The sequence below is a fragment of the Vitis riparia genome, chromosome 7 (genome assembly GCF_004353265.1).
Source record: "Vitis riparia cultivar Riparia Gloire de Montpellier isolate 1030 chromosome 7, EGFV_Vit.rip_1.0, whole genome shotgun sequence".
Classification (NCBI taxonomy): domain Eukaryota; kingdom Viridiplantae; phylum Streptophyta; class Magnoliopsida; order Vitales; family Vitaceae; genus Vitis; species Vitis riparia.
Window position 1 is genome coordinate 3,456,798 of NC_048437.1, and position 5,834 is coordinate 3,462,631.

Consider the following 5,834-nt stretch of genomic DNA (forward strand, 5'->3'; position numbering starts at 1 on the left):
CATCATATATGTGATTGATTTCTTTAAAAATATTTTAAAGTCATGAAAACCTATATGATTAAAATGAACAATATTCACATAGTAGGAAACAAGTTATTATAATTATCATTTTTTTTCTTTATTTATTTTTTCACTTTTAATCTCTATTTTATTTCTTACATATCTTTTCTCGAATTTTCAGTAAATAGAGTTAGTTTGAAGTAGTATATAAAAACAATTTAATAATTTTACATTTATTTTTATTCTTCTTCACTTTTTTCTTTTTCTATTTTTCCTCTCTATTTTCATTCTCATGCATTTTCCCTTAATTTTCCCGATAACCAAATAACCAAACATAGGGTAAAACAAGTGACATGAAACTCACCACTACTAATCCTACCAAATATGACTGCAAGAATTTGGGAATAAAACTTAATGAATCGAGTCCATTAAGAGTGGCCACTATGAAAAGGTGAGGCACTTTTTATAATGAGTGGAGCTTTTTAGTGACTGCCACCCAGCTAAAACCTCTCTTTAAATTGTGAGGCATCAAAACATTTCTCAGGACACAGAAATATCAAGAGTGTGAGGCTGGAAAGTGGAGAAGAAAAAACTTTCTAGAAACCTAGCATTCTGGATAGAGAGAAAGGGGTAGAGCACTAAGCGACGCCGTTTTTGGGACAGTGAGCAATGGTCGCACCAGCGGCTACCCAAAGTTTCAACCGTTTTTCAAATCTCTGGACCGTTGCTCAATGGAACTCCAGCATTACAGAATCTGTAAACCAAGGCTATGCCCACAAAGCCCTTCTTCTCTTCCGCCAAATGAAGCAAAACGGCTTGGAACCAAACAACTTGACCTTTCCCTCCGTGGCAAAAGCATGTTCAAAGCTCTTAAATCTCAAATACTCCCAAATCGTTCACACACATGTCGTGAAATCTCGGTTTCAAGCCGATTTGTTTGTACAGACATCAGTTGTTGATATGTATGTGAAATGCAGTCAGTTGGGGTTTGCATATAACCTGTTTTCAAGAATGCCTCAGAGAGACGTGGCTTCTTGGAATTCGATGATTCTTGGGTTCGCCCAGTTGGGTTTTGTTGATAGAGTTGTAAGTCTTTTCTGTGAGATGGGAATTGAGGGGATTCGGGCTGACTCGGTCACGGTTATTGGATTGACACATTCGGCCTTGTCATTGAAGGATTTGAAAATGTTGGAATCCATTCATTCCTTTGGAATTAAAATTGGGATAGACAATGACGTTTCGGTTTCCAACACTTGGATTGCTGCTTATGCAAAATGTGGTGAATTCAGATTGGCTGAGACGGTGTTTGATGGGATTGACAAGGGTTTGAAGACTGCTGTCTCGTGGAACTCCATGATTGCAGGATATGCCCACTTTGAACAATGTTCTAAGGCCGTTGGTTTCTTCAAAAAGATGCTTCGTGGTGGATTTAGAGCTGATTTAAGCACTATTCTTAGTCTCCTGTCATCATGTGTGCAACCTGAGGTGTTGTTTCATGGTAAGCTGATCCATGCTCATGGAATCCAAGTGGGGTGTGATTCAGATATTCAAGTTATCAATACCCTCATATCCATGTATTCCAAGTGTGGAGATATTGGCTCTGCACGATATTTATTTGATAACATGTTGGGCAAAACACGTGTCTCATGGACTGCCATGATTGCTGGGTATGCTGAGAAGGGGGATTTGGATGAGGCTACGACCTTATTTTCTGCTATGGAAGCAGTTGGTGAGAAACCTGATTTGGTTACCATCATTGCTCTGATGTCAGGTTGTGGCCAGACAGGAGCCCTTGAGCTTGGAAAATGGATTGACACTTATGCCACCGCGAATGGGTTGAAAGATAATTTAATGGTTTGCAATGCATTGATAGATGTGTATGCAAAATGTGGAAGCATGGATAATGCCCGAGAACTCTTTTACACCATGCCTGAGAAGAGTCTTGTCTCATGGACAACTCTGATTGCAGGGTGTGCTTTGAATGGGGAGTTCAAAGAAGCATTGGGCCTTTTCTTTCAGATGGTAGAGTTGGGATTGAAACCAAACCACATAACATTCCTTGCTGTTCTTCAAGCTTGCAATCATGCAGGTTTCTTGGAAAAAGGATGGGAGTGCTTTAATCTGATGACTAAAGTGTATAAAATAAATCCAGGACTGGACCACTACTCCTGCATGGCTGATCTTCTTGGACGTAAAGGACGACTAAAAGAAGCCTTTGAATTTATTCAAAATATGCCTCTCAAACCTGATGTTGGTATATGGAGTGTATTGCTTAGTGCTTGCAAGATTCACCAGAATGTAGTGATTGGTGAATGTGTTGCTTATCATCTTTTTGAATTGGAGCCCCAAACTGCAGTTCCATATGTGCAGATGGCTAACATATATGCATCAGCAGGGAAGTGGGACAGAGTTGCAGCAATAAGAACAATGATGAAATGCAACAAGGCTATAAAATCTCCGGGGAAAAGCCTTGTTCAAGTAAATGGGAAGACTCATGAATTTACAGTTGAGGACAGGTGCCATCCTGAAGGCTTATTAATATACGAAACACTGGAGAATTTAGCTTTACAGATGAAAGAATAAAATTTTCACCACATCTGGAGTTTTGGAATATAGCTTGGAGGAAGTTTCATGATCTTCTAACACATGACAGAAAGTAACATCAGTATCCTTTCAATCATACACATCACAACATAACACTTTTGTTGCATATTCTGGTTATCTAATCATAAATAGTGATAAGTGTTTATGCAATTTCTACCTCTCTAATATTCACTTTTTCCCTGGAAAATATAGCAGTATTTATACATACATACATATGTATATATGTCATATGTGCATGTGTGTTTTCTTTGTCTTTGAAATTAGTTTGTTAGATGGAAAATTTTTTTATTCCCTTTTTGCAGCCAGAAACCCTCATCAGCTCAAAATTTTGGCCTTTTAATGTCTACTTGCTTTACTTACAAGTCTAATGTATTAACAGCCAATAATGGAACAAAAGCTCTTAATTTGTGAAAATTATTCTCCTTTTATCTTCTTAAATGTAAAATTTTCACTTCATTTCTATCAAATGAAAATTATCCATGCATTTGGCTTGCACTGTGTTTGGCATCCATAGCTGACTTCACTTCATTTTTTGTTTAAACTTAAACAAGGTTTGAATTTGTTCGAGTTATTAAACTCCCCCTTTTTATATATCGCTGCAACTTTTGTATTACATAGCACCATAAATAAAGAAAATTAATAATATGCCTTTCATCAGGTGACCACTCCCGCAGAGAAAGCCAACCTCATAATGAATCCTAATCATATCACACTATCAACAAAGCATGTAGTTTATCCAGAGAGTTAAAAACCCTCCATATTGAAGCTTCAGTAACCATCATTCCATAAAGTTCGTAGGGTGATTGCTTCCTTTGGTGAAAATGGTCGGCTTGCTTATTGTATATGCTTTTCTTATGGCAAAAATTTGTCCTACCCTGTAACCTTATGTTCTCCTTTCTTCTGGATTTAGGTTAAAAATTTGATCTTCTGTCACCCTGAAGTAGAAACCACAATCAGAGATATGACCATCAGGAGAATTTCCAGGTACAACAATTCCTTGCTAAATTTTGAGAATTCTTCTCATCACTTTCAAATTCAATAGGTTTTTTGGGATGACTTTTTCTCCGTCAATGACATGATATATTTTTCAGTGACATGGTCCCCGACAATTGGCATTGGATGATGTAATGAATCAATTCCAAGGGGTCTCATTCACATTTAAAACCATTGCATCTGGAGAGGAAAGGTAATGCTGGTTTAAGATTAAGAGTTTCAGTATTACTGGGAGCCATCTGCATGAATTTTAGTGACACCAAAATTCAAAGTCTGAAAGCATGGAATGTCATGGGTCAGTGGGTGACTTGTGCCTGCCATTGAAGGAATGTGCGCAAGGAGATGTGAAAGTTTCCATTGAAGATTTGGTGTCTTTTCAAAGTAACTTTGATAGAGAGCATTTTAGTATTATATCAACAGAGGATATGGAGCTACTTCTACAGGCTAATGTTTGAAGTAGTTTTACCCCATCATTGAGTTGAAAATCAGTTTTCCATTGCATAGTTTTCTCCTAATAGATTAACTGTTTTAATATGCTTTACATTTTATCTCAAGCAGCTTTGGATATGCAATAAGCTTCTCTTAATTTTGTAAGATTGTTTTAAAGATGCGAGGGCTTATGAGCTCCTTTCTATTATACATTAAATTCCTAACTAGTCCCAGGCCTTTCCTTATAGATATTATTGAGAATGACCAGGTCGTCATGAATGGTATTAGAGTCTCCCCAATATGAGAGTCTAAGTGATTATTTAATTATGTATTAGTGTTTTAAAGCCTCAAGAGCATCTTTTCATATATTAAGTTCCTAAGTAATGGTGCTCCTGTCCTTATAGATATTATCTAGCTCCCATCAGAGACATATAGTAAGCTATAAGAGCATTTTCAAGTTGCAAGGCTGATGGGATTAACAGTAGACAATATTTACATGGTAGGGAGAGAAAGCTGGTTGTCACAAGTATCATATTCATAAGTTTTTGTTGCTTACAGCCAAACCCAAAAATGCTTGCCTTATTATAATGAAGAGCGATCCAAAAATACCCTTGACATCTCACATGATGTTTCTCATTATTGGTTTTGTTTGGGGTAGGCTCTTTCTTTTTCCTTTTCTGTTCATCCATGACAGCAACAAGTAAGATGGTTCAAGCAACATGCTGCCACTGCCTCCAGGAACATATTCTGCTCATAAGTTTTTGCGTTCATCTGGAGTGCATTGGGGCATATGATAGGGCCTGAAGCATCCGTCAGATTTGCTCTCTCGAACAGGCTTGAGTAAAAATAATATTAGTATTATAAAAGTCATAAAAATAAAATTCTTATAGGAAGTAACATTTCTTTATTTTGCATGTTAAGCTTTATCTTGAGTCATAAATTCTTTTAAAAATATTATCTAAATAAGTATAAACATTAATGGGTATTTAATAAATCAACTTAATAATTTCAGTAACTTAATATAAGCTATTTGGATAAATACATCTTACATAAGGGTACAATATTTTTATAAAGAGAATAAAAATGACATATTATATATGGTACATTTCTCATGAATTTCTTCGGAAAAGAAGGTTAAAACATTTGTATCGGGACAATAGAACCGTTTTTAATTTTTATAGTTTCATTCACGACTTGAGACAAAAAATTCATCAGCAAAACAATCAATCTAGATTTTGTACATTTTGGATGATAATTCGAAACATTATTTCCAACATCAGACTATCTTTATTCAAACTAAAATGCAATAGAAGATGGCCCCAACATCATGTGCGTTGCTTTTTCATTATTTATTTTATTTAGGATGGCACTCATTGTGTATTTATGCACTTCATCCCTCGCGACAAGAAGTGATATTGCTACTGCAATGGCTGCCACCAGGAGGGAGGTATGCTGCACATAGCCTCTTGCATTCCTCAGGGGTGCATTCGGGCATGTGGTAGGCCCATGGACAATCTTGAGCTTCGCTTATCTTTCCACCTGTTTTTCAACACAAAAATCAATTACATTACTGATTTTATGGTAGGCTAAAAAAACTTTTCCATGTCATACATATATTATTATTATTATTAGAAGAAGAACTTATAATTGAACCCTACAACTAATTCAATAGATACTACTTTTGTCCCTTAGTGTTTTCTAATAAATTCTTAGAAAAAAAAATGCTTTTAATCTAAAAAATATTTTTGAAGAAAAATCAAGTATTTGACAAAATTTAAGAGATATTTTAAAATTTTTTAAAAATTACT

The 5,834-nt window shown here is 35.8% G+C and overlaps 1 protein-coding gene across 4 annotated transcripts; it reads left to right on the plus strand.

Moving 5' to 3' along the window:
• The first annotated feature begins 489 nt into the window (after window positions 1-489).
• Window positions 490-4,253, plus strand: LOC117917813 (pentatricopeptide repeat-containing protein At4g19191, mitochondrial). Of its 4 annotated transcripts, none has more exons than XM_034834223.1 (3): window positions 490-3,428; window positions 3,515-3,588; window positions 3,696-4,253. In XM_034834223.1, the coding sequence occupies exon 1, from the start codon at window positions 670-672 to the stop codon at window positions 2,581-2,583; it is 1,914 nt and encodes a 637-aa protein (XP_034690114.1). In that variant the 5' UTR covers window positions 490-669; the 3' UTR covers window positions 2,584-3,428; window positions 3,515-3,588; window positions 3,696-4,253. The 4 variants fall into 4 exon arrangements, with proteins under 4 accessions (XP_034690114.1, XP_034690115.1, XP_034690116.1 ...); XM_034834224.1 differs by having other exon boundaries at window positions 490-2,656; window positions 3,263-3,588; XM_034834225.1 differs by having other exon boundaries at window positions 490-2,656.
• Window positions 4,254-5,834: the final 1,581 nt, after the last annotated feature.

What these genes read in the sequence shown, in the direction of transcription:
- LOC117917813 (XM_034834222.1), top strand. Translation starts at nt 670, where the DNA reads ATGGTCGCACCAGCGGCTACCCAAAGTTTCAACCGTTTTTCAAATCTC.